The following is a 25,900-nucleotide window of genomic DNA, read 5'->3' as shown; positions in this document are numbered from 1 at the left end:
ATTATTATTACTATTATTTTTTTGCAATTTGTAGCAAATAATTTTTTTCTGTAAACTGCCAAAAGGGGGTAAATTGGAATATATTGCTGGTGATGCAAAGATATGAGCTGTTTGTGTAATTGCCTTTCCAAATGCTTCTGAGTCCTTTCTGTCTCCCTGCACCTTGCTGCTCTGGCTGGGTGGCTGTGACAGTGTGTCTGTGTGTAGGTAAGAGGTTAGCAAAGAAGGGGAAATTAAAACAATGTTGTACATTATATAGTTACCAGCTATTGAAAAACCTATTTTGTATGCAAGGCAGCAGTGTAGAGATATATGGAAAGCCTTGGGCTAAGTACAGAAGATAATTACATTTGGAATTTTACTGAGTTAAGTCATTTATAGCTTCAAATAGTTGGAGAGAAAAATCAGCAAAAACACACTTAAACTTCTTGTTGTTACTTTTCAAGATAAGCATTTTAAAAAAAATGCTTTTTATCTTCTTATCTTACAAATTACCCTTTTTCGTTCATAGACATTTCCTAAATTTTACTTTCAGGAACACGCTGGTCATGACACTCTTTCACTATTAGCTGAAGCAGTATAAACTATTTTAATATAAGTTGTATAAAAATCAGACTACCAGTCATAAAGTATCAGAGTCTTGCAGAAAATGTTATGAGAAATGATCTGTTATTTTAACAAGTTTCTTGGGAATTAGGAAAATAAAAATAAAAATCTACAGTCTTCCTGGTAAACTGAGATATGAGATAATCTTTCACTAAGGTGCAGTAATATTGAGGCTGAAGGTAGATTTAGATTCTTCAGTTACAGTCAGTTTGAAAAGCAGTAATCCTTCTCTCCCACAGTCACTGGGAATGGCTGTGCCTGGAACTACAGGAGTTAGAGACAGGAGCAGGACAGAGAGATTTGGTTCCCACCTCTCCCTTAGCCCATGCCAGCATTTTTGAAAGGTTTATCAGCAGTGCATTCTGCTAATTGCTCTAAATGACTTACAGCTTCACACCCATTTAGTGCTGGCAATGCTCAGAGTCATTGCAAGGGAGGACAGCATAAGGTCCACAAGACAAGACCATAATTTCAAAGTGGTGTGAGGGCCAGAAAGTTCTGGATTTAACAATCACATGAGGAAGGCAGGATGGATGAACTGGAGGCCTGATTTAGGCAGGAGTGTTGATAACAGAGTGATGCCATCTCTGCACTGGCCAGCAAGGAAGGACAGGTGAAGGAGGAGAGGGTGTTCCAGCTTCTGAAATTTACCTGTAGCTTCCCTTTTCTCCCTCTCCTTTCATCCTGTAGTAGTCGTCTGATAGTTCAGAAGAGCCCCTAATTATGTAGAAGGATTTGCCCTGTAGTCCCTACTTTGGCTGTGGCGTGTTTTTACACAGAACCATAATACAAGTGTGGTGCCCAGCAGTGGGGTGTTCAGTGACGTGAATACCCCACTGATCACTGACCTGATCCTCAGGCCATGGAGCAGATTCCAACAGAGTGATGACAGGCCCTCTGGAGACTGAGTTTTGTGAGTTACATAGAAAAGGGACCCGCAGTCTTTACCCCTGATCTGCAGCACTGGTGAGCAGCTTTGCCTTACAGTGCAGCTTCAGGGTCTAGCACCAGGGCAAGATCTACATTCCCCAGCATTTAATGCATGTACAGCCCCATCAAAACAAATTCATTTCACCTGAGGCATATACTTCAGGTTTTGAGTATGATGGACCCAAATGCTATCCTTTTGTTGTTGTTGATCCTGCTGTTATTTATTTTACTCATGATAGTTTTATCAGTGTTACAGATAAGTTTAATAGTTTCTAAACTAATTTTTAATGAAAATTTTGGAAAGAAACAGGTAAAATCTGTTTTGTGTTTGATTGCAAATGCTCCTTAGCAGAAATCTCAAAAGTTTGGTTTTAGCATTTCCATCACAAACATACTTCAAAAATCACAGGCAAGGTAGAAATCTTCTCACATTTCATTTTGTTTAAGCCATCTTGACATGACCATTTGTTGCCATTATAAATAGTGAAAATTGTGCTGCTGAGTAAAACACAAACACAAGAACATACCCCTGTCCTTAGTTGTTAGCTGGAATAGGACATCCATTTTGCAGCAGTACCTTTGAGTGGGAAAACGTTTCAGGATAGCAGCAGGGCTTTGATGAGTCTAGAGAAGTGTCTCCTAATGGGAGAAAATGAAGGCAGCTGGCCATTTTCAGTGCAGTGAAAACACTGCTAGGGTTTGTTTTCCTGCAACATCCACTGACACTCTTGAAAAGTGGATTCTAAACCTTTCTAGTGCACAGCCTAACCAGGCACTGAATGGGAGGGCTGTGTTTTGGCTGCCTCTTGCATTGCCTGTGACTGACTTCCTTCTCCTTTGTCCTTGGTCTGTCCAAAATCCCGCTGCTGAAGTGCTCTCCTGTTCTTGTTGAATTCCCATACTGGATTTTCATTTCCCCATTCCTGATTCTTGCCTTTATTTTCTGTCTGGTTTTCCTCCTGTACAATTTCTCCATCATCTCTGTTTCTAATGCCTTTCCCGTTGCTTCTTGACTTCTTCCAGTCACTGCCTTGTCTGGAGCCCCTTCTGGTTTGTGCTTTCTGTGCTTCCCTCTTGTGCCTTTCCTACTGGTACAGTTGTAGAATTTAACCTCTCCAGGGCAAGCTGTGTGTCTTTTTTGGTTGAACCACAGTTAGACATTCACACTGTACATCCTGAGGTGAAGGAAGTCTTAGAAAATCAGGCTTATCATGGAGAGCTGGATGGCTGTCTGAAAACTCCCTCCATGCAGAGCTTTCCAAAGGATATGGGAAGAAAGAAGGAAGCATCAGATGGGACTGTGTTGTATTCCTCAGGCCCAATGTACAGAGCAGATTCTTACCTCTGTGTCAGAAATGTCCTTGCCCAAGAACATTATCAGTAGATCAAGAGCATTTTCCTGCCTGATGAGTGTGAATCCCCATTTCTGGACCATCTACACTCCAGTGATTCCCACCAGTGAGGATTTACTCCCACCAGTGGCTGAGCAATCCCCCATAGCTTCTTTTGTTTGACCCCACTGACCAGAGGGGCTACTAGTGACACTCTAGTTTTATATCACTACTGCTTCCTGACTTAAGGGAAAAACAGTTTAAAGAAATTCTTGAGATTTTTTTACTTCTCTTCAGTGCTTTGAAACCGAGAGACCTCTATTTTTCATAATTTAAACTCCTGCCTAACTGGGTGAGTGTTTGAATTCCTAGACTATGACAAAATGCTAGCGTGTGTCTGCCTGAAATGTCGAGAGGATCTTTAATAACCTCCATCCACCAGATTGGGCGTTAAAAGCATTGCTGAGACGATGAGTGGAAACACTACAAACAAGGACCTCGGTGGGAGGGAGGTGCCCCTCTCCCCTCTCCCTCGCCGCGGGGGCCGGAGGACGCACGGCAGGGTGTGCCCTGTGCTGCCCGGGTGCCATCCCCTCCTGCCGCCGTGCCGGGGCTGGCAGGAAGCTCTCAGGTGCCTGCCTTTTATTTATTTTGGCTACGAGATGTTGTTCTTCTGCAGTAGCCTGCAGACCAAAATTTAATGCACAGATGACCCCGCCAAGCAGCCCATGTGCCCGGAGACTGCTAGGAATGAGGGATTGCACAACAGAGCTGCGCGGAGAGCACAGCTATTTCTTGGCTTAATTTGTTTTGTATGAAGCACAGCAGCTGAGGGTGAGCCCTCTCCTTTCTCTGGAGAGGTTCTCAGAGGGAGAAGTTCCTGCTGCAGCGTGGCGATAAGAGCCTGTCGCTGCCCTCAGCTCTCCATGAAGTGTCCAGCTCAGGTCAGGATGAGATTGCAGGAGATCTGCCATAGGTGTCAGGTTCTCTCTCTTGCCATTGAGGTTTTTGACCAAAAGAAGAAGAGCCATTTGAAAAGTGCAGTGACACAATTTTTTTCCTTTATTTCATTCCTGTCTTGGAAACTCCCGTGCCAGGTTTTATCCCATCATGGCACAGTCTCAAACCCCTCGCCTTGCAAAGTGCAGGACGACTTTGGCCATAAGGTTATTGAGTGGGGATTTATGATCAAGTCTCCTTTTATATACACTTAGCCCCACTTTACTTCTACAAACAGATGACGGTGATGAGGTGGGCAGGTTGTTAAAAGTTTTGCTGGAATGTGAGCACAGTTCTTCCCTTGGCACAAGGAATCTGGCTTGTCTAAAGCAGAAACTCATCTCTGCAAAAACTGGCATTTGTAAGAACCAGGTCCTGTTGGAAGCAGCAACCTTTATGTTCAGTATGCAGGTTAACAGCACCCCTTTCTCATTAGTATTCTTAATATCTTTCCGCTGTAATTTTTTTTGAAGAGCAGCTGGAAAAAAGTCCAGATCACACATTGAAAAAAATTCCTTGTTTCCAAAAATAATGAAATTTAGTGTCTTTCCAGTGCACTGAAATGCATTGGGAAGCTGACCAGGCTATGGATGCATACCAATGATCTCAAGACTCCAGCTATGTGGATCTGAACCATAAAATAGAAGAGACATTGAGAGCAGGGGCTTCACCCCAACTCTTGGGCCTCAAGTGGCTGATGAGAAAGGTTGACAACATCAATCCTGTGGCATTGGGTACCCAGGGATGAGTGTTTTGGGGCAGTTACTGCTGCTCCCAGCCTTTCCCACCCCACTGCCCTCAGGCTTGTACCAGAGGGATGCTGGCAGCTCACACAGCAGGTCCTGCCCCACGCTCAGGGTGCTCCTGCTCAGGTGCCCAGTCTGGCTTCCCAGGGTGACCCACCAAGGGTTCTGCCACCTTCTCAAATCAACTCAAGGTGCTTTTGGACCCAAGGCTGCCTGCAGAGCCCTGTGGAGGTGCCTCATGTGGTTTAACCACCCCTGGCTGTGCTTGTTGCATGTCCCACAGTGCCTGTGGTTGACATAAAGCCACAGCCCGTCTGTGCCACTTGTTCTGTGCTCTGAGAGAAGGAAGATGCATCTTAGAACTGCTGCCTTGCCTTCCTTCTGCTGCGCCTCCCGAGCTGCAGTGGGGCTGGTTAATAAACATGATTCACTGTTGTCTTTTAGCTGTCAAGGCTGGAGTGAAGCTCTTGGTGCCAGCAGGTCTAGCTCTTCTCACTCGAGGGCTAATGCATTTTGCTTTGGGAAATGGTGACACCCAGCACCACGCATTTGCTTTACCTCACAAATAGCCCATATACAATTTCCAAACTACTCAGCAATAAAACTCTTCTGTCTCATGCCTCGGTGCCAGCTGTTTAATTAGGAATAAGCAGAGGCTGGATTTTATTTGTACGACTAACAGAGGATGTTTTTTTTCCCTCTCCCCTTCCAGCTTGCAAAAGATAAAGAGCGCCTGCAAGCCATGATGACACACCTGCATGTGAAGTCAACTGAACCAAAAGCCACCCCTCAGCCCGTAAGTACTGAACTGTGCTGAAAGCAAAACCGAAACCTCACAACAAGCCTCTCTTTTCTGTTCCCCACTGGAGCCCACACTGTGGAGCCTGGTCCATTTCAGAGCCGGGTGTGGGGAGGAGATGGGAAGTGCAGCCGGGTTTTGTCATCCCCCCTCTCTTCTGGGAGTTTCAAAGTCAAGTTTGGTTCCAAAGCTTATACTTTGGGCCTTTTTCTGGCCTCATGTAAGTCACTTTGCATCAGTCTGACTTGGATGAAATCTTAGGAAGTGTTAGGAAGGAGTTGTAATTAAATTATATTTAGTATATTTATTTTGCTTTCTCCCGGTCTGACAGACATTTGCTGTAGAAGTGACTCTAACTGCACGTAGTGATGATAATCACGCTTACCTGGTATCAGGTTTTATACTGGTGAAACTGAGAAGGGAAACCTCCTCTACCCCAGACTGTTCTTTGAAGAAAGGGGAGTAGGGGAAGCAAGTGGCTTTGCAGTCCAAGAAAACGCCTGGTTACCCCCAAACCCAGGAAAATTGCCCATTTCCTTCTCTGACTGCAATGACTCTTCTTCAGCTGTTGTTTTCTCTCAGCCTCTTAATGCTGAAAATGTTCCTGGGAGCTTCCAATGATTATTCAAAATGGAGAGAGTGCTTTGCTTCTTGATTTTAAGATTTGTAAGATTTAAAGGTACACTGGCTTTATTTGATTTCGCTTTGAGTCATTGTGTGAAAATTAATTGAGCGTTGACAATCTATAGTTAGTACCAGCAATTTTAATCAATATGCAATGATGCAGCATAATGACAAAGTATTGGTTTATCTGTTTTGACTGATTTTTTTTCTATAAATAAAGCAAACACACACCCATATATGTGTGATTTATGGTGATAGAAATAAAAAGGAGTCAGACTATTAACCCAGCAAATATGGTAGCCTGCCAAGATGCAGTTGGTAGACAAAATTAATGTCTGAAACAGAACACATTACAGAGATAGAGAACATAAAATCATTAAACACTTTGCGCACTCATTTTTACTAGAAAAGGATTTCTCAGTTTCCGTGTAGTTGGAAATAAATGGCTGCAGAAGTGCATAGGGAGGCTACTAGATAGAAAATTGCAGGCTATTCAGTAACTCTGGAGCAGATGTCAAAGTCAACGGGAAATTTCCTTGCCTTTTTGGAGGGATTTGAGTGGTAGGTACAAACCCTTCCATTTAAGCTGTTGAGATGCTTAAAATTGCTTGGTCCAGTGGACACCAGCCCTCTAGAGTAGAAACTACTGGCAGTGTCTATAAAAATAGCATTCTTCTAGTTCCTCACATCCACCCCAACCCAAATGCAAATGCTTGAGCGCATTGTTGGCGAAGTGTGTAGACCCAACAGAATGGGGAGGAGGTTTGGTTTCTATAGCTCTTACTGGATTAAAAATTAAAACAGCGGAATAATCTGGGAGTCTCAAAGCACTCTGCCTTGAGGCCTTTCATAACAGCAGTGCCCCTCAGGAGGAAGGATTACAAACTAAAGGGAGGAAATCATCAGAAGGCGAGCGGTGTTTGGCAAGGCAGCTCGTGATCGATGCTGGGCCGCCGAGGGCAGGAAGCTCTGGTGGTTCTTGTAGGCTATGGAGATACCAGGCAGTGTCGCCATGAAGATTAGTGTTAACAGCTAATAAACAGGGAAAAGCAGAGGAAAAAAAACCCATGAACGCAGGGGGAAAAGGGCTGTCTTGATTAGTATTAAAAATGTTTTACATTCTGGAAAATTATAGCTTTGTTGGGGACCTCCTACTAAATTTATTTTTAACTGCTCTATTGAAAATTCTGTACCACTAGTCAACATTATCTCTCAGTTGCTCAGCACAGTGTTTCTTTATTAAAAGAAATAGGCATGAATATTTTTGACTGAAAAATTAATAGCTTTTGAATTCATACACAGCAGGTTTTCTTTTGCAAAGAAGTCCAATATCGCTGCACAGCACTTCTATAACCATTTATTTAGAGTCCAAGTCAAACCTTTGACAGCTAGAGCAGTGTTACAAGCCAACATAAAGAACTCCAAGATGTAAACCAACAATAGGCAGTCTGTGTGAGGTTTGCCATTGTCAAATACATAGATTGTTTGGATTAGTTTATGTAAATGTACTGTTGTATTACCCTTTGGAAAAAAAAAGATCACATTTGTGTATGAAAAGTGGTTTCGTTCACAGGCAGCATTATAAATTCCTTATCCTTTAACTTACATGTTAGAAGTAAAAATTGGTGCCTGACAGGCCTATATTGTGTGGCACTCTGTTGTTGGATTGAAACTGCCTTCTTTTCATTTATTGAAATATAGAAAAATTTATTATAGATACCATCTGATAAATCAGAAATTATTAAAATATGTATAGGTGAAGCATTTGAAAATTAATTATAAAATGTAGAAGTATAGTGTTTTGCATAAATTGTGCTTTCCTAGTGAAAAAAATACACAGGCATTGCATAGACTCTGCTAGACCCTCATCCTTTTAACTCAGTGGGATAGGACTTTGGTAAAAAGATCTGATGACCATTATTGCACTGCAAAGTAGTCTTTACATCCAGTAATTAATTTTTTTTTCTGCCAACGTAACTAATGCAAGGTGTGTGTTAGAACTAATATATTACAGTATTTCGGTGATTTTAAAGGAAAAAGCGGCTGCAAATCCAAACATAGCAGTGAGTTGGGATTTAAAATTACAGCCTTTTCATGACTGAGGAAATGTTTTTATTCTGCTTAAGGATCTTAGTGCTTGTTTTAAGCTATTTTGTTACTGGCAGGTAATAAAGGGTGTATGAGCATGTGTGTTAACCATGTGCCATGTGTAATCCACTCTGACCACTTGGGCCATCTTTGCCTTCTGGGCTTCAGACAGTATTTGAGCAGGTGGAGTTGGACCAGTTGGACCACAGCCGAGTTCTTGATGGTTGTGCATCAATTCAGAACTCACCCAGCTCTGGGGAAGGGTTGTATATCTGATCTAGCCATGTCCATCCATCCCATCCCCACCTTTGGATGTCTCTTTGCAGTAATTTGAGCTTGGTGGTGGAGTGGCTCCTGCATTTCAGCCCACCAAGACATCTGCTCACTAAAGCTCTCTAGTCCTGCTAAAGTCGATGAGATTTAAGCACATTCCTGTGGTGGTGATGGCCCAAATCATTGGCAGGCTACATGGGCAGGGAGGTGCTGTCAGTGTCTGGTGCTGCTCCTCAGGGGCTGCTGGGCAGGCTGGAGGAGACCTGGGGTTCCAGAAACATCCCAGGAACTGGGGCAGTGCTCAGGATTCACCTTTAAAATATAATCTATTAAGCTTTATAATGAAAATGCTCAATGGCAGGAGTTTGAAAGAAAACAGCTATCTCAGAACTCAGCACTCAGAGCAGGCAGCGTTGTTCTGTTCGTGCTACACGTGTTGTTTTGGTGGGACTGAGTGGCCTGAGTAAAGTGAGAACAAAGCCATGAGACAGAATAAGCTGTGACACGTTTTGGTAAGGTGAACTTTTTTTCAAGGTAAAAAAACCACAACACAAAAGCCAGAACAGTGATTTCTCAAGAACTGTCATCCTGGTTTTGCTATTAAGGTACCCCCCCGACATGCTGTTTTCATCGGTGTTACCCATCAGCATAATAGGTTCAAATGGAAATGTGCTTTCTTCTGGGAGGATTAACTTGTGTCAAAGTTCATAGGAAGGGAAGGAGAAGGAAAAAGCATCAACCAGCAAGTAATTCTTCATACTAGGTGCTATAACCATCTTTTAAAAACAGACAGAAAACTTTTAAAGACCCTTCTGGCACTTTAAATAAGATGCACTGTTAGATATCCCTTCTTTAATGTATTTTTTTTTACCATAACCATAGCAGTTATGATTGTTTTGAAATACTGTTTTTAGCAACTGTAATAACAAAGCATTAAAAAAAAAGTCTTTTAACTGTTGAGGTAATGACTGAGCATTTTAGCTGCTGTAACCGTACTTTATAGTTAACGATATGCAGCAATAAAGAGAGATTCTTAAGCACAACAAAAGCTGTTTTTATATACTGGTTTTCATTAAGTCTCACTCCTCAGCTTCAGTTTCCTTAGTATTCCTGCCAATAACAACACCTGCTAAGTGATTGCTGCCTGCTAGGCTCTGCATCCAATACACTGATGTGTCCAGGCTGAAACAGGGAGAGGAAGACACGGCATTGAACAAAGTTTTAGGCCCAGTATTCACTTTCTCTCTCTCACCCTCAATGTCAAGGAGTTTCTTCTCCCAGGTATTTCAGTCCCAGGAAATCAGCTCAGCCCCAGCTGGGCCCAGAGCAGCAGCACACATTGCAGGGGAGTCACTGGGTATGGCCTCAGTGTGACCCTTAGAAACAAATTTATTTTTTTCCCCCCCTTTTTTGAAAGAATTTCAGTTCTATTTATGCGCAGCTGCTATTGTCATGTAAAATATTTACACAAAAAGAAATGAGACATAGTCCTGGTGGGAGAACCACTAACTGGAAATAATTTTTTTAAATGGGTAATAGCATGGGTTACCTCTGCCTTGTTTATATCTAAAGAAAAAAGCAAATAACTCAGTTTTCACCTTTAATAGGGAGACATGACTGTTTCTTGAAAGAGAAGGTTAATAATAAAGTCCTAAGCAGGATATTGAGAGCTGAGACAATTATGGCAGTTATGAATGACCAAGTCAGAACAGTATGAGGAAATATTCTCTAAAACCAAAACTGAACAAAGCAATCAACAAAGTTCAGTGATTAAATTTGCAGAATTTTAGGACTTAGAACTGTTGTGGGATTTGGTGTGTTTTCTTTTGTATTATTTTTTTATTATTATTTTTGGGTTTGGTTGTTTTTTAAAGGCTGGAGGAAATCCTCCCTCCCCCCATTCCCAGGACAAATATTACAAAAACATTTTAACTCCTTGGTGCAGGGGTGTACTCTGTGAGTGCCCACATTGTGCACTGCTGCAGTGCAAGAGTTCTTGCTTGTTGAAGTGCTCACTCTGTGGCTCCCTCTCCTCTGCCAGCAGTGATACTCATCCAAAAATTACGGTATGTGGGAAACAGCCTGTGTACAAAATACCAATGCGAACAACTTTTCTAATCATAGTAACTTGTTTTTAAATAGCAAATGCAAACAGGGAGAAACCATGTAGAGTTTCCATCAGGAAAAGAAACCCTCCCAGCCCAGTCCCTCCCTGATCTTTGCCCTGCACAGTCACCCACGGCCACTTCCACATTTCTAATTGACACTAATATTAAGATTTAATAGTTTACCATTCAGATTAATAATTCAAGATGGCAACAAAACCAACACCATTCATAATTTGTTATTCTGCTCTAATTCACAACCGATTTTTCAGCCTTGGCGCTATCGATGCAACAAAGGAAGCAGCAGCGAAAGGCTGCGGAGGGAGTGCAGCCCTCTCCTCCTCCCTCACCCTGGCTCAGGTTTGGGGAACCCAGCTGGAAGAGAAGAGTGTCATCAAATAAAACACGGAAAACGGAAAAACTTCGCTAGCAATGGACAAGGTCGTGTTTCATTAACTTGTTGGTTCAGGCTCACAAATGGTCGTCGGAGGTGAAACGCGGCAGACTCGCTGCGTTCCAGCTTTTTGTTCTCTCTTTCCTCACAGACTGCAGTCATGTTTAATTTGGAAACTGGGCTCCTTTGGCAAATTAGCAATTAGAACAATTTTGTGGGAATATGTATATGTGTCATTAGGTTTCCTGCAAATTAATAGCAAGAGCAGAGGTCAGGCAGAAATTTTCCACTTGACTGCAGCTCCTCTGTTGAGATTTGGCACTTTGTTTTGGAACGGCCACAGCTGCTCAAAGCCACAGTCTTCCTTTAGGAACTGTCTTTTAATTAGTTTACCTCATAGCCATTATTACAAATATTACTGCCTCCCCTCCTTGAAATAAAATTACTGTTTCTACAAAATATTCCGGTGACATCTTGCACCACTGCACATTGATGGTGGGGTCACTTGGATGCAGCGTTTAATCATTAGATCACCTCCATAAGCATCTCCTAATTAGAGTCCTTACAATACAATTTTATCTGGTAATTAGCTGAGATTGGCTGCTTCCTCTGTAGCTTATTAGTGGCAGCCCAGCAGTGGGTGTGAATCACAGTGTCATTTGTCAAGCCTGTTAAAGCCCCCCCCCCTTTGCTTGTCCTCTTCTGTGTTTATTCCTCCTCGCTACCTATGCTGAAAAGCCTAAAGAAATTTAACTCAATTCAGATTCTTTAAGCAGGGAATGCTGACCTTTGTGGATCCTTTCTCAAGGTTCCCTAGTAGAAACAGATTAAATGTTAAGTTTTTACATGCTGAAAAAGGAAGGGGGCTCTTTTGAAATGGAGTAGTTGGGAGCTGTAATGATGAAGCAGGAGCAGTGATCTTTCCAACGGGAGGGCCTAGCTGCCGAGCCTGCACTGAGAAGGGCACTTAAAATTGATGCAGATTTCCTTGCAGTTATTGGACTGTTAAAATGTCCATTTAGAAACTGAGATAAAATACAGTAGATTTAATTTCATGGTGAGACCTGTCAGTTGCACTGTTATTATCATCACTGGTCCTTTTATCATACGTAATAGCTGGATAGATGGATAACAGGGAGACATTACTATATATATGTCCCTAATCAGTGTCCTTAAATCAGACCAGTCAACGAGCAGACTGGGTGGCACATGGTGGCCATGCATGGCACCAGGAGGGTTTAAACCTCCAGACTGAAGGTAGTGGTTCATGCTGGGGTGGGGATCAATACCTGCGTTTCACCACCTTCATCCCATGCTGGGTTCACACTCCCTGGCTTTGCCACTAAGTGTTAAATATTTCCCACTGGAAGGCAAGGAGTCATTTTTAAGCACCTGCAGGGAAAGGTGGGTGTTTGCGCATCTGCTGCTCACCACCTCCTTCCCTTGGAGCAGCATCCAGGCTGTGCCAGGAGTTTGTGGCTGGGGCTTCCCTCAGCTCCTTCTCACTGTCAGGAAGGGCAAGCAATCACAATTTATCTTCTCTCAGCTGAGCCTTGTCTGTGGGCGATGGGCTTTTTGTGTTGGTATTCTCTCTGTAATACTACAGCTCTTTATTTTCCCACTACCTTTGTTTGGGATAAATCCTATTATTTTTAAAAAGAAACATTATTTGTGGTTATTAACTCATATGAGGGATGCTAATAGGAGTTTTCTTATCTGGTTACTTTCATACAAGGAAAATTAATACAGTGCCTTATGGATAAACATGAGATTTTGGGGGCATAGCTGCATCATTTGCCTTGCCTTCATCTCAGAAGGTTTAATGTCTAGCAAAAAAGGAATTTTAATCACGAACAAAAGTTACAAAATTCTGGCCCTGTTAAATTCAGTAGGAATATTGCTACCAACTTCAGTGGGGTCAGGATTTCACCAATATTATTTGTGAAACAGCCTAAGGGAAAGAAATGTGGAAGCAGTCAAAGAGCCCTTTTCTCAGTCGTCTCTTGTGATGTTGTAGTTAAGGGATCGGATTGTTTGTTTAAAACACTTCAGCAGCAGCGACCTATTGGGATGGAGCGTCGTCTTTCAAAGGACGTTGTAGGGCAAAAAGAAAGGGTTGGGGAGGAATGTGGATGCTGGTTATATAAATAGGGTTGTGTATCGAAAACAGTCGGGTTGGAGCTGGGTTTGATACCCAATCCTGGAGGCAGGTGTGTTTTACAGCCTGCTGTGGCACGCTGCCACACCAGTGGGGCCGGGCTTCGTGCAGGTAACACCAATGCCTTCCATCCTAAGAGGGAAAAACAGAGTGGTGCCACTTGTGCTGGGCTGAATGCTCGCAGTATTTCATGCACTGTGATTAATTAAATTATTCCAGTGTTAACCTACTCTGGGCTTTGCTTTTAAAATGGATGAAGAGAGAGGGGAAAAAAAGAAAAGCCCAAGTGCTAAAGAGAGAGATTGCGTTTCTCCCTAGCATGTCCCTAGGAAAGTCTTGCCTTTTATTTTAAGCCTGATGCCTTCAATGAAATATCCAAGAAGACTGATTAGAAGCCATGCATAATGATAGCATGGAAATCAGAGAGGTGTGGGGTTTAGACTGTGAAACAATGAAACTCGAAGTAAAATATTAAAATGATCATGTACTGTGGAAGAGCTTCTATTAAGGTTTAGATGAAATTCATTATTTGTTCTTTAGGCAGCAGACGATGTTGTTCTGGTTTTTAAACCTATTTGGAAATGTATATATGTAATTATTGTATTTATTTCCCTTTTCTGGCTCTTAATGAAGATGTTAGAGCAGCACTTTGTGCTGAAGCTGCAGTGTCTGCTCGGAGCTGAGGGACACTCCAGTATCGAGGGTTTCCTCTGCAGCCCTTAACCATCCAGAAACGGTGATTGTAACAAAGCCCTCATCCTTCTCTCCACAGCTGAATCTGGTATCGAGCGTCACGCTTTCCAAGACGGCGTCCGAGGCGTCTCCGCAGAGTTTACCTCATACTCCCACCACCCCGACTGCGCCCATCACTCCCGTCACGCAGGGACCGTCGGTCATCACTACCACGAGCATGCACAACGTCGGGCCCATCCGGAGGCGGTACTCGGACAAGTACAACGTCCCCATCTCTTCAGGTAAAGGGGTTCCGCTGGCACGGCCCCCGCGCTCGCCCGCGGCCTGGCGGCGTCGGGCTGTGATGATAACAGAACAACTGCTCTTATTTAGCAGATATTGCCCAGAACCAAGAATTTTATAAGAACGCAGAAGTTAGACCGCCATTCACGTATGCATCTTTAATTAGACAGGTAAGCTGAGCCAAACACACGCGTCTGGATTAGGAAAAAAATATATCTCCCTATATGTGCTGGATTAAATAGATTTTCAAACCTTTGGTATGTAAGCGTGCTCAAATGCTCAAACCTTTACTATAAGGGTTTTTAGAACTGCAATATATAACATAATTGCTTTTGATTAAGTATTACAATACGATGTGATTATTAGGAAATTCATTTCACACAACAGTGAAAATGAGCCTGTTTAAAGATGGCAAGTCAATTATCACAAGCTACAGTAATCTCTGATCCCTAGAATTAATCTGAGCTCTAAATAATTACTGAGCTTTAATCAGCTAGTGAAATGTTTTGCATTTCTCTTTGATTCTGCTTTATGAATGACTAATAAATTAATATTTCTGTAAGGAAACAGAAATAAAAACTCAAAACAATTAGATAATTCCATTTTGAATTTTGCCATTGAACTGTTAAATACAGCCATTAATCTTAGTTCATATTGTGAAAACCCTCCTTTGGATTTTTTTGCTCCAAATCTCTTCTTTTTCATTCTTCCTTTCTTTCCTTTTTTTGTATCTGGCAAAGTAAAACTGTGAGCGTGTTTTGTACTGGTGTGCTGGTAACTGATCTTGCAATCGCTTTGCTCCACAAGGCCATCCTGGAATCTCCTGAAAAACAGCTAACACTAAACGAAATCTACAACTGGTTCACGCGAATGTTCGCCTACTTCCGACGCAACGCGGCGACGTGGAAGGTAAGGCTGAGCCCACCTCCTGCCTTTGCTCTCTGCCATGTACAGAACAGACCTTGCTGATGACATAAATTGTCCCGACATGGGGACATGAAAAATTTAGATCGGCAGTTGTGACACGTGCCGGGTGCCTTATCTGCAGGAACAATTTGATATTTGGCAGAAAAAATTCCTCTGCCTTTGAAAACCACTAATTGAATCCCCATTATTGGCTTTTATGTTCTGTGATTATGCTATGAGTTCCTCTGTGTGGTTGCTACGAGCAGGGAAACTCAGGCTCTTCAGCCGGAACGTATTAGAAAATTAAAAAAAAAAAAAAGGTAAAGTTCTTGTGTCAGTAGAAGATATGCTGTTCATCTTTGTAGCTAAGCAGGTTTTAATCACAACAACCATTTTTTTTCCCTAGGATCTATAGATCAGTGGATTTCTTTCCTCAGTCAATTGACTCTTAACTACATAAACAGCTGTTATAAACTTCCTCTCTGTATTTTTTAATCACACAGCAGAAGCTTATTGAGTTTAATATGCAAGAAGCAAGCTCCTCAGTAAGAAATGTCTTTAACAGAAATAAACTTGGGGTTTTACACTTTAATTTCCTTTGACAACTGTCACAGATACTGTTAGATAAGAGGTCTGGGGAGTTAATTTTATTCTGTATTTTGGGGGGCCACTCTTTCATTTTAAATATAGCACTTTAATGATACTGACTTCTGAATCCAGTGCAATCACAAATGAATGATTCAAACAGCACAATGTTGTGTTGCTGTAAAAACTGTACCCTGGTGCTTGGAATCTCCCTTAATCCAGACTGCTCTGTTGTTGTCAAACAGCTTCAAATGACCAGGTAGTATGAATAGGTCCTGTACATGCTGTTCATCGGCTCTTTCTTTTATTCCTGTCCCAGCCTGCATTTAAGATTAATTCCTTCAGCGGATGGAGCTAAAAATGGTCCTTGGAAGTTAGCTTGGTTTTTAGTGGCATGGTTTTCGTTTCATTCAGATCCCAGCACAATTTTGTACATTTTCAGCCCTGGTCTACAGGCTCTTAAGTTCAGGAAAACTTTCTGTGATTGCTGCTTTGATTCTTCCCTGCAGTTGGAAAACATGAGCAGTGTTCAACTTCGCAGCTTCCTTACTATCCAGAAAGGAAATTAACTTTCCCTGATTTAAGATCCTTTTAGACCTGCCTGTCTTTTTTGCTGGAGTGGTTCCAGTAGGGCTTTTCAGCAGCTGCAGGTGTGGGTGCTAAAGTAAAAATCCTATTTAGTTCGAGCAGCAAAGGGAAGTGGAGGAAGGAGTGGAAGAAGGCAGCAGGCAGTCCTGGCTGTATCTCCTGTGAGCCTAGTTTTGGGAATTAGCTTCTAGCATCCCAAAAAATCCAGTCCCAGAAGCCAGTGGAGATACATAAGAGCTGCAGAGAGGCTGAGCTACAGATTCTCAGGCTTGTAGAAGTGCACTGTGTGTCCCAGGGAGGCAGGTGCCATTTGCAGACCCCTCCTTGGACACCTTGATCTTCTGCAGGTGTCCAGGTCCTGCTTCTTGTAATGGGAGAGAAAAACTTCACCCCCACATCCACCAGCACCAGCAAAATAGACAACTGGTTGGAGTAGAGCAGGTTTTCGTGCTGGAGACTGCTCAGATTTCTGCCAGCCCCCAGGAACAGCAGGAATGAAAATGCAGCTCTGGATTGGCATGACGGGAAGCCCACGGGGCGCAGAACGAGCACAAGGGGCTAATTGCAGAATCAGAGTAATTTGAATATATATGTGCTGATTTGTGCTCACCTTCAGCTAATGCTTAGGGGGCATTTCAGTCACTATTCCCGAAGTTTAGGGTCAGGGTTTGGTGTGGACAAGCTTCCCTGAGCCCTATTTCAAAAACACAGAAAAGTGCAAGAATAAAGACCTTTAAAAAATGAACCTCTTTCCCAAAATGCAGCATGGCAGAGCCTGAGCAGTTATTAAAATAACAAACCCTTTCATTTACTACATTGAAGCATGTTCAGGGTAATTTTTCTGAAAAAGTGGCTTGCATACAAATATTTTTAACAAGGTAAATATATAATCTTACAACAATAGCTCCTAATTTTTCTGTTAAGCTGATTGCTGGGGAGTACTGTGAACTGGTTCTGACAGGTCAGAGGCAATGTCTGTTTGCTTTTATTTTTTGGAGTAATTTGCTGGCACTGAGTCACAGCCAAGAGGCACAGGCTGCAGGTGTGGCTCTGACACGTTGGGGTATTGTTCACATGAAACTGTTAGATAGCAAGTATCCAGAGGCAGGGGAAACACAACAATTTTTTTTCTGGCATGAACTCCTTAAATAAGTGATCACATGGAAAATAGAAAACGAGGGCAACGCTTCATGGATGTCTTGTAAATGCTCAGCTTCTCTGTCTCAACGTATCCAGCAAAAGCCCTGTCCCACAGCCTTAACCATCAGTTGCAAATGGACTTCAAGAGAACAAGAACAGTCTGTAAAGTATTTCTCCAGCATTAAATTTATTTAAAGAAAAACACAAATATTCCTGCTCAGCCCTGTCTTTAGAGACTATTTACAAACTCTGAGGACTCCCTTTGCTGGGCTTTGCCGTGTGCGTGTGATCAACTGCTCTATGAACCACAAGATCAGCTTTCACTGGGGGAAATAGTGTTATTATTCTTACATTTTGCTCCAGACTTGACAGTGTTCCCATTTTCACAGGAAACTGCCTGAGTTACCCAGATGTGGGCCAGCAGCCCTGTGTCGGGTTGCACTAGTGCGGCACCCACCAGCAGTTGCTGAGCTGGCTGATTTCAGCTCGTAAGGTGTGGGGCGTTTACGTGTTTTTCCTCCACCTCAAAATCAGGGATTTTGCCAAAAATGTCAACAGTACTGAAATCTGGAAGAGGTGGGAAGGGAAAAAAAAAACATTAAAAAAATAAGAGCAGAAAGAAGAAAATAAGGGCAGAAGGAAGCAGGCCTGATGGACAGGTTGACTTTCTGCTAGATTTCTTCCTTGCTGAGAGGAAAAGCATATTTGGGGTTTATAGTTTCACCAGTTCAGAAGCAGCTCAGTGTGGAAAAGCTGAAGTGCCTACATCAGGCACCTACAGCCAGAGATGTGTTTGCACTCAAGCATCTGCTGAGCAAAGGCAGTTCAGACCCCAAATCTTCCCCTCCTACTGGGGTGGGAGTGTGGGGACTGCACTAGGCATGGCAGGGAATTGGAGCAGAAGACTCTTTGCCTTCCCCTCCCAGTACACACACCACCGCCTCCTGATTTACATGACAAATGCCCTTTGTTTGCACAGTGATTTAGACATTCACTACCAGAGCTCCCTTTCACCATCCAGACCCCATATTCATTTAAAAAAAAAGAGGAGGATGATGTCGGAAGGAAAAAAAATTGTCATCTCCTGGTTGCCTAGACCCAGGCCATGTGTTTGTCTGGCTTTGTGCCTGCTAACGAGTCAACCAGATTGACTGAATCAATGGTGCCAGTGAGGATGGAGTTTATTTGCCTGCAGATTTTCAGCAAATGGCTTCTTCTGTTTTTCCTGTTTCCCAAGCCCCTTTCAGTGGTGCTGGGAACAAGCTCCATGTACAAATTCCTATGAATCCCATGAACAATGGCTTTGTAGAATCATGGAGTCTTTCAGGTTGGAAAAAAGCCTTTAAGACCATTGGGTCCAACTGTTATTGCAGGATATTTGCTCAGGAAACCCCTGAAATGGGGACAAAGCATAGCACCACATTTGAGGAGTATCAAAACTCTTGGCACCCTGGAGCAGGGACAGAAAAGCCAGGAGCTTGCCATGCCTTAGTGAGGTGTCTCACTGTGTCTCAGCACATTGGAGGGGCTGGCCGTGCTCATCCTTCCCAGCACGGAGCCGCAGGGTGGACATTCGGCCATCAGATGCCATGAGCACGGGTCCCTCTGGGTGATGAGCTGTGGAGATATTAGCACTTTGTTTCAGAGAGCCCTCCTCATGTTTTCACTTGGCAGAGGCTCAGATCAGTCACTTCAGTAGTCTGCCAGAAATAGGAGCCAACTTCCATATAAGAGCAAGCCGTGGAGGCAGGAGTTGGTGCCGGCTGGCCGGTGGGGTGCTGCTGAGCCCCCAGCCCGTGCTCTGGGTGTGGAGGGAGGTCCAGCACCTGAATCACATTAGCCCAGCTGTGGGAAACCACAGCAACACCAGCTCCTGTGCCTCACAGCTAAATCCAGTCGACTGTACTTACATAAAATCTTTTCTGTTCTTTCTAACTGCTTTCTTTTCCAGGAGGGAAGAAATTTCTCTTTGCAGAGTGTATATATTTGTTTTGAATAAGTCTAAGCAATGTTCCTCTTGTGTTCTGTATGAAATGTGCTATATTCTACAACGTGCATGCTTAAAATTGTGGCTGTTCTCAGTCACTCTGGGGATAATTGATAAGAGTAACGTGAATTTTTAATCTTGGGTTTAAGCTTTCATATTTATTTTGTCTTTGCAAAATAAGATGTAAAGAGCCGGGGAAAGCGAGCGGGTGCGGGGAGGGGAAGGGGCTTAACATTGCAAAATGAGAACTGTCAAGCTGACTGTGCTGCTGCTGTTCTTGGACAATGATGAGCATTTTCTCATAGAAGGTTTTTGAATGTTTTCTCTTTTATACTTGCTGCAGAATGCAGTGCGTCATAATCTTAGTCTTCACAAGTGTTTTGTGCGAGTAGAAAACGTTAAAGGGGCAGTATGGACAGTGGATGAACTAGAGTTCCAAAAACGAAGGCCACAAAAGATCAGTGGGTATGTCCACCATGTTTGAACTTCTTAGCCTAGCTCGGATCATGCTTACAGTTTAACGTAGAGGCTTTTGGCTGCTAGCTGGTGTTAGACCAACCACAGGTGGTTTCGCATTGTCTCAGTTAAGGGAAACCAAGACAAACATCTCATCACTACTGTTTGTATGCCCACCAGTACCCTGACCCTGCTTGCTTGGTGTTTGTTGCATCACATGCTAGTAGCTTTTAGGTGGCAATGCATATTAACCCTCACAAACCATTTGCTTATGCTTATTGCATTTTATTTTCTTTTTCCTTTTCCCTGTATTTGATGTCTGTTCTGTCCCCGATCCCGTGTCCCTTTGTTTCCACTTCATCTCCTTTGCTGCTGCTCTTGTCCCAGGGTGCCATTCGCACCAACCTCTCACTGCATAAGTGCTTTATCAGAGTAGAGGATGAGTTTGGGTCCTTTTGGACTGTTGATGATGAAGAGTTTAAACGTGGCCGTCATATTCAACGAGGCCGTCCTCGAAAATACTGCCCTGATGAAAACTTTGGCGAGCTTGTTGCACAGTAAGAGCTTTTACTTGCTTTAATTTTTTTTTTCTGCTGTTGCTTTGCTTTGCATGATTTACCCATCTCATGTAGACTTGCATTTCACAAAATAGTGTCATCACCTTTGCTGCTAAAGAAACTAAATTTTTGGTTGTTATGTGTATTTTGTGTGTCCTACTCTGATAATCCAAATGCCTGTAGTAAAAACTCTACTCTGACATGTTTGTTAAAACATTTATTTATAGAGCAATGTAGACTAAGATAATTATCCACGCTAGCACAGATATACTGCTGTAGACATGTCAGGAAGACAGATATATGCCAGGAAAGGTTTCAGATAAGTTTGAATTGTGATATTTTCCTTTGCTTTCAATTGTATGCTTTGTTTTGCAACTCATAATCAAAAAAAGTAACGTACTTGCAAGACAGGAATGCTGAATTCGCTTTAAAGAGTTTGAAAATGCAGTGAGACCAGCTGTAAAGATTACCAACAGGCCATCGTGTGCCTACAACAACCTTGCACCAATATTCCTGGGCTTCCCAGAGGAATTCTCTTTGACTTTTACTTGAAGGCCATTTCTCCTGGACAACTGATCCTTGCTGGTCCCTGTGCAAGGAGTTAAGACTCTGCTCACCATAATTTATTCTCATGTGAATGAAATTAAAATAAAAACATGCCCAATGAGTGATAAAACTTTTGGGAGATATTTTGCATGGGCATTTTTTACCTAGCTTCTTTTTCATTTTTTAATTTTTTTTTTTAAATCTTCTGATGGAACCAGTGATACTGGGATGCCTCCTAAAGAAAGAGCCCATTCCTTTTCCTCAAATCTGGCCCCTTATGTGAAGTTGACAAAAATAAGGGTCCAGTATAGCACACCAGAATATTTCTTACTAAAAATGGCCTTCAGGGCAGCGTGGTGGTTTCTGTGGGCCGCCTGCCCTTGAGTCTCCATGGGGCTGCTTGGGGCGATGGTGTGGGCAGCCCCTCACCGTGGCCACTGGCATGGCAGGAAATAACATGGATCAAATAAATCCTCTCTCATCGTGGTGCCCCCCTCCATTGGGAGAGACTCCCTCCCCTCCACTGGGAGAAACTCCGCTGCCAGCAACCTGGAGAGTCATTTGGATGAAGCAGAGTTTAAAATGTCCCGTGATGCTTTTGATCATTGCCTCCTCACGATGGACCTTCACATGGTAACGGGCTCCCAGACACGACGAAAATTGGAGAATTTCTCCCGAACACAGCTAAAATGAGCAGAGATGCCAAGATGTGCCACTAACGCAGGGTAGTAGAACACATGGCGAGGTAACGGCAAGAGATAATGATGTTCCTTATTTAGTAAAGGCAAATACGATAACCATAGCCGAAAACTCAGATATTTTCTTCAAATTAAAAAAAATAAAAAGAGAAACGAAAGAGAACTCGTGTGGAAAACCAGTCTCAGCTTTAGTTTTCTGGTGGGGGAGGAAGCATTACGTGCTTGAAACGCTCACACAGAAGTTGGTTGCATTTAACTCTCCTTTTTATGTTTTTCTTATGCAGTAACCCTTCTCTTATTAAAAACATACAGACCAGCCACACCTACTGCACACCTCTCAATGCTGCTTTACAGGTAAGATTAATGACTGTAGCAAATATGCAACAGAGGCGTGTGTCTTTCCCACTCATTTCAAAATATATTAGCCTTGCTCTAATTAGATATTAAATTTTAATTCCGTTAAACTTTTTTCTTAAGTGCATAAAGCATCATAGTCCCTGGAGGCAAACACATATCAGGCTGCTTCAGCATTAGCTAGATGCTTAGCATTTTGAATATTGTGGCAAAAAAATTAAAAGTTCACTTATTAATATTTATCAGCAGTATCATAATTTCCATCCTCTTATTTCAGAATTTCACTTGAGGCAAAAATACCACAAGTGTAATTACTCTAGCACAGCTATTAATGTGCTGAATGATAGGATACTGCGGCACGTGACCTTCTATTGTTCATGGCTTTAAAGAGAAAGCAGATCATTTTTCCCCCTTTTCTTTTAAGGGCTATTTTTGCATATCTTCCTATTGTTGGTAAAAAATAAACGGTGCAATTCCTATAGAAAATAAAAGATAATTTTTATTGGTTTAAACTGTAATCGTAAGACAAAAATTCTGTTTTTTCACGATGCAGAAATACACAAAGTGTGGGTGCAGAATTAATAACTTGCAGCCTAAAAATGTGCATGTCTCCAGCCCTTTTTCCTGTGCCCTTTTTCCTGTGCCTTTTTCCCCTTTCAGTAAATTCCTGAGTCAATCTCAAAAAACCCAAGTAAAGTCAGTGTTATCTGCATAAACCTACGATACGAATGCATTACCATGTCCTGATGTGTAGTGGGGTCTGTGTGTTTGTGTGGGGGTTCAAACCTGGTTTATATACTATGAATTGATCCAGGAGGCAACACCGTGCATGGTTGCACCCCAGGTGGTTCTTGGGGGTCACTCCTCAAGAAGTTCACTGATGGCCATGGCTATTTGCTTGGGCAGTCAAGTTTTGTGGAAGGTTTAGTAGAATTCTCTTTTCAGAGCCAAGAATCATTAGGAGAAAAACGTTGTTTTGCCTTTCTTCTAATTTTTTGAGTTTATGCAGTAACTCCTGCAAAGCCCAGGAAAGCATGTTTAAATGAAGCAACTGTAAATACCATTCATTAGTAACTTATTCTCCCTTGAGTCTTGTGAAGTGTGATTTTTAAAGACTGCTTTGTCTTCTGAATAGTATTAAGATTACAAGCACATTTTACATTCATGAGGCTGAAAGGCAAAAATGAAATGATCCTGCATTTCTTCACATTGTTAACTATGTGACTAATTTCAATTAATATGCTTATCATATGGAACTGTTCGTGTTTTATTTCTGAAACACGTGTTGTTGTCGTCATCTCCATCCATTCTTGTCTTTCGTGATAACCTCCAAACTGTTTCCATCCCCACTTTTCCTGGGAGAGCCACGTCCTTGTGCCCCCCCATAGCTGAGCTGATGGAGAGAGGAGCCTGGGCCAGATGTGCTGCCACTGTCACCCCTCCAATAAATGGGGATGAATAATAACCATTGCACTGGGGCTGGTCCTCTTTTAGGGTGAAAACACACCAGCAGATTCCACACTTCTCTCCCTGCCATTAGATTTTGGAGGCAAAGTCCCAGTGGGTTCTCTGGGGCTGTAGAGGGTCTGGGAAAATTGTGCCAGTGACCACTGCCATGTGGGCAGTTGGGACCTCACTTGGGCAGCAAATTCCTCAAGGACACAAGGCTGCCTTACCTGCCAGGGCCTACGGTCAGTCTAATTAATAATGGATGAGCAATGTTCCCCCCAGCTTTTGTGGGCTCTGGGAAGGCCTGCTCCTTGCACATCCCCGTGAGCACTGTGGGGTCTGCACAGCGGGCTGTGTGCTGCCAGCATGGCAGGCTGTGGTTTCTTTTCCGTGGGGTGGCAGAGCCTCCCCTCTCCTTCACCCAGACCCTGCTGACATCTCCTCTATCTGTTTTCCCTCGTGGCCAGGGAGAAGAAGCAGCTCTCTCCCCACTCTGTCTGTGGAAGGTACGGGGACTCCAGCTCTCACCAGTTCTCTCTCTTGCCAGTGGGTCAACAGGGGCTCCCAAAACACCCCTTCCCCTATTACTGTCTTCCTAGCAGATACTCCTTGTGTCCCACCTCTCCCCCTGTAAATTGCTTTACTTCAATTACAAGTTATCACTGTGGGTGAAGAACTTGAGTCATTATTTTGCCAAGTGCAGGAAATGTGAACCATTCTTTGCATCCCCTAATCACAATGAGTTTGCCGGTTGTTGAATCAAGAAGATAAAAATAATCCTCCCCGTTAGAATAGCTTTTGTAATCACGTGTGACACATAGGGCTGCACATGGAGAGGTCAACATAAGGAAGAATAAAAGGGGCTGTGCTCCTGGAGATGCTGCAGTGAAGGCTGGTCCTGCCCTCACTTCCCATCCCCTCTCCCCCCACTGTGTGTCTTGCCTGGGAAGAACTGCCAGCTTGGCAGCAAGTGAGTTTTGTCCCACAAACAGGAGCAGGCGAGAGCGTTCAGTGAGGAGTATGTTTGCATGGATTTCCCTCCCACAGGCCAGGTTTGCATCATGCAGACCCAGCCTGATGGATTTTTTTGCTGGGCCACTGCAGCCAGCTGACCTCTTCCCAGAGCAGGTCAGGTGCTGCCGAGCCAGCGTCTGTGGCTGCCCGGCGCTGACACGGCTTGGAGAGGCGCGGATGATGTCAGCCAGATCCTCTGGGATGGGTGAAATGGTTAAATGTCCTTCCAGTCCCTGGGCACTACAGCCTCGGAAAGCTGTGCCTCCCATCCCTGTGCCTCCCTCCCGTTCCAGTGCCTCCCATCCCCACCAAGCACTGGGCTCCTCCGGGGCTCGGGGTTTCTGCATTCCCACCGCTGCTGCGCCGGGCCGGGACTGTGCTGTCAACATGAGCTAATGCTGACACACAGTAAATATTAGCAGGCAGAATGGTGGGAATCAGAAGGAAAATGTTTAACAGTTCATTCTCTTCCTACAAAGATTTCCATTTAAAAAGTTAACTCCAGTGTGCCACTGCATGGTGTTTCCTTAGAAAAAAGGGAAAAATCAAAATAAAATAGTCAGACCTGTAACAGCTAAGGTAAGAATTGAATTGCTGAGGTTTAAGAAATTCCACAGAGTGGTTCAGCTCTCAGGTATATTGGTGCAGCTCTGATCCTGTTAGTGCTGATGGCAGCCTCACACATGTCCCAAGGAAAACCGAACTTGGTGATGCTACACTCCTGCTTGGTGCCCGCTCACTCCAGTGGGAAGGAGTTATCAGCTGAGCCATTTTTTTTTCCCCATTTCATTAGAAACAAAGCCCAAACCTAAGCCACAAAAAATACCCCAAAGCCCCAAACATAATTTCATGAAGCAAAAGTAGGGAAAGGACATTTTCTTTTTCCAGGGTATGTAATTCCAAATAGGGAATGGAAGACTCCATCCTCTTACAAGCCAATACAGCTATGAATCCTTAAACCCTGATCTAAATGATGTTAAATTTCCCTCGATGGAACCGAGGTAATACCTATCAGAAAGTACAATATTTAAAAGAACCTGTAATTGCAAATAATGTAAATGCAGAGAATGTTTTGGAACGGGTGAGTGTGTTGTGCAATGTATAAAAACGTTAGTCATAGCTTTTCATGGATTTGTTTGTGTCCTTGGCAGGCTTCAATGGCTGAGAACAGTATACCTCTATACACTACTGCTTCCATGGGAAATCCCACTCTGGGCAATTTAGCCAGTGCGATGAGGGAAGAGCTCAATGGTGCAATGGAGCATACGAACAGTAACGGGAGTGACAGCAGTCCAGGACGTTCCCCTATGCAAGCGATGTAAGTACAGCAGAGGCGCGTGCTGGCTCTAGCTCTTGTCCTACCATCTGCTCAAGGGTGACTCCGGGGACTCCTGGCTCCTTCCTGAGCTTCATGGGTGGAGCAGCAAGAGCAGACACCTACCCCATCTGGGGATGTGTGTAGGGTGGTTAGAACATAAAAGAGCCATTTACCAGTTTCCGCATAAAACTGGGCAGCACAATCCAGTCCAAGAGGGACACAGGGCTATAAAATCGTTCAGTTTTGATTTTTTTTTCAATTTTTTGTAAATTGT

At 43.2% G+C, this 25,900-nt stretch overlaps 1 protein-coding gene across 22 annotated transcripts in view; it reads left to right on the top strand.

Moving 5' to 3' along the window:
- Positions 1 to 25,900, top strand: part of FOXP1 (forkhead box P1) — a 379,651-nt gene that overhangs the window by 342,960 nt on the left and 10,791 nt on the right. For 19 of the 22 annotated variants that reach the window (XM_014251620.2, XM_014251617.2, XM_088062033.1 and 16 more), the window contains 8 exons: positions 5,325 to 5,408; positions 13,826 to 14,027; positions 14,119 to 14,198; positions 14,836 to 14,937; positions 19,578 to 19,699; positions 21,776 to 21,845; positions 23,762 to 23,800; positions 25,460 to 25,626. In XM_014251620.2, the coding sequence (XP_014107095.1) occupies positions 5,325 to 5,408; positions 13,826 to 14,027; positions 14,119 to 14,198; positions 14,836 to 14,937; positions 19,578 to 19,699; positions 21,776 to 21,845; positions 23,762 to 23,800; positions 25,460 to 25,626 (866 nt within the window). The remainder of the gene's footprint in view (positions 1 to 5,324; positions 5,409 to 13,825; positions 14,028 to 14,118; positions 14,199 to 14,835; positions 14,938 to 19,577; positions 19,700 to 21,775; positions 21,846 to 23,761; positions 23,801 to 25,459; positions 25,627 to 25,900) is intronic. The other 3 variants (XM_088062036.1, XM_088062039.1, XM_088062038.1) reach the window with 3 other exon arrangements.

Source organism: Pseudopodoces humilis, chromosome 13 (assembly GCF_049639895.1).
Source record: "Pseudopodoces humilis isolate 2021_Gansu_Grassland_sample_001 chromosome 13, ASM4963989v1, whole genome shotgun sequence".
Lineage (NCBI taxonomy): Eukaryota > Metazoa > Chordata > Aves > Passeriformes > Paridae > Pseudopodoces > Pseudopodoces humilis.
The sequence above is the reverse complement of the archived record's forward strand: the minus strand, read 5'-3'. Positions and strand labels throughout refer to the sequence as shown.